Source organism: Salvia miltiorrhiza, chromosome 6, assembly GCF_028751815.1.
Source record: "Salvia miltiorrhiza cultivar Shanhuang (shh) chromosome 6, IMPLAD_Smil_shh, whole genome shotgun sequence".
Classification (NCBI taxonomy): Eukaryota; Viridiplantae; Streptophyta; class Magnoliopsida; order Lamiales; family Lamiaceae; genus Salvia; species Salvia miltiorrhiza.
Genome location: NC_080392.1, coordinates 22,576,200 through 22,577,967, shown reverse-complemented (window position 1 = coordinate 22,577,967; position 1,768 = coordinate 22,576,200). Strand labels below are relative to the sequence as shown.

At 38.8% G+C, this 1,768-nt stretch overlaps 1 protein-coding gene across 1 annotated transcript; it reads left to right on the top strand.

The window, feature by feature from the left end:
- LOC130987528 (uncharacterized) lies at positions 1–1,768 on the top strand. The gene is made up of 2 exons (XM_057911072.1): positions 1–786; positions 1,008–1,768. The coding sequence occupies exons 1-2, from the start codon at positions 604–606 to the stop codon at positions 1,563–1,565; spliced, it is 741 nt and encodes a 246-aa protein (XP_057767055.1). The 5' UTR covers positions 1–603; the 3' UTR covers positions 1,566–1,768.

The following is a 1,768-nucleotide window of genomic DNA, read 5'->3' as shown; positions in this document are numbered from 1 at the left end:
GCGGGTTTTCCCAATTTCTCCATCTTCCTCAAGCTATGGCTCTAATCTCTGCGTGACCCCATTTTCAAGCAGCGAAATTGTTGAAGTTTACCAAAATCGCTCACATCCCTACTACTCTCCTCTGGAAATTTGGCACCGGTGCTCTCGATTTCGTTCGACATGAGTTCTACCCAAGAAGGTATGTAGATTTCCTTTACGATATTTTTGCTTCATAATAATCGTCCATTTATCACTTGTTCATGCTAATTGACCTCGATTTGTTAAGCGAAACGATCGATTCTGTACTTTGTCAAATTTATCAGTTTTACCCTAACATTGTGGTCTAGTACAGAAAATCGTTGTTTCGTTGATGTAGCTTTTTAATTTGTTAGAAAAATCATATATTTGTAGATTATCTAATACTTGTGCTGCGCATTTTCGTGAGATTTGGATACAGCTAGTGGCAGAGATGGAGGCAAGGCTAACAAAACCGATAAGACCAGACGTATTTGGTCCCCACGCGAGGAAGACATCCTTATTGCAGCGCTTAAAGAACTGGTTGCTCAAGGATGGAAATCAGACAATGGGTTTCGAGGTGGGTATCTTAAGAAGCTTGAAGACACGATGAAAAGAGAGTTTCCTGGGACGGACCTGAAAGGAACACCTCATATCAATTCTAAGCTGTGTACGTGGAAGAAAAATTACAATTCTCTAATCGAAATCTTGAAGCCGAGTGGAGTTGGGTTCAATCTGAAAGGAACATTCATGATTGATATTGATAATCATCAATGGGATGAAGTTCTAAAGGTAATCATCACATGAGAAAAAGGCAAAGAAGTTAATCTTATTATTTAGATTCATGAGTTTCTATAGCTGTCATGGTTAGATATTATTGTTCAAGTTTATTTTCCCAGTATATAGAATTGTTTATGTTGGTATTGTTGAGTATGCTCTCTTTCTTTTTATTAACATAATTATTTTGGGAATGAGACTCCTTAAATTTTGTATATACATGGTTTTGTTGGCAGAAGGATAATAATGCGAGGAACATGCGCTTTAAGCCTTGGCCTTATCTGGATGATTGGAAAGAGATTTTTGGGAAAGACAGGGCAACTGGCCAGTCTGCTGAGGACATTTTCGATGCTCTCGGTAAGTTGCCACGTGACGACAACTTGGAAGAAGATGGAATAGATAGCGAATTCAGAGCATTGGATGAGCAAGTTGAAACAGAAAATGGTGAAAATAGTTCTATAGGCCAACAAGCTGAGCAAGTTTGTAAGTCTAAAAGCAAGAAACGCAAATCAGGAGATGGCCTCGAAAATCTGTTCGCACTTATAGGTGATATTGGCCGTGAAACAGCATCTAGAATGGACATAATGTGCAGTAGAATTGGCTACGATCATGACTTAGCAAAGGCGAGGAAGGATGCGTTCGAATGCCTGAGTAACATGCAAGGTATCTCCGAAGATGAAAAGTTTGATGTCTGCGAAATTTTAAACGAGAAAGTGTCGTGCCTTGAGATGTTCAGGAGCTTACCAGAAAGTTCTCGGGAAAGCTATGTGTATCGTCTTCTTAGAAAAAGATAGAGAAGTTGCTTGGATTGTAATGACTGAAGAAGGGCAGACGAGCTTGAAGTTTTTGGTTTAAGCAACTGATTTTGTAACTAGATATGTGCTTGTTTTTTTACAGCATGGAAGACAATTATGTAATCCTTATATTCAGTTCTAGAAATCCCCTATGGTTCAAGCAGGGAATTATGTAATTAAGTAATCTTGTAGGCTGATGAACC

Excerpts from the sequence above, each read along its gene's own strand:
- LOC130987528 (XM_057911072.1), top strand. The coding sequence starts at position 604 with ATGAAAAGAGAGTTTCCTGGGACGGACCTGAAAGGAACACCTCATATC. Across the intron at positions 787-1,007 it reads AATGGGATGAAGTTCTAAAG|AAGGATAATAATGCGAGGAA; the intron begins GTAATCATCACA and ends TTTTGTTGGCAG.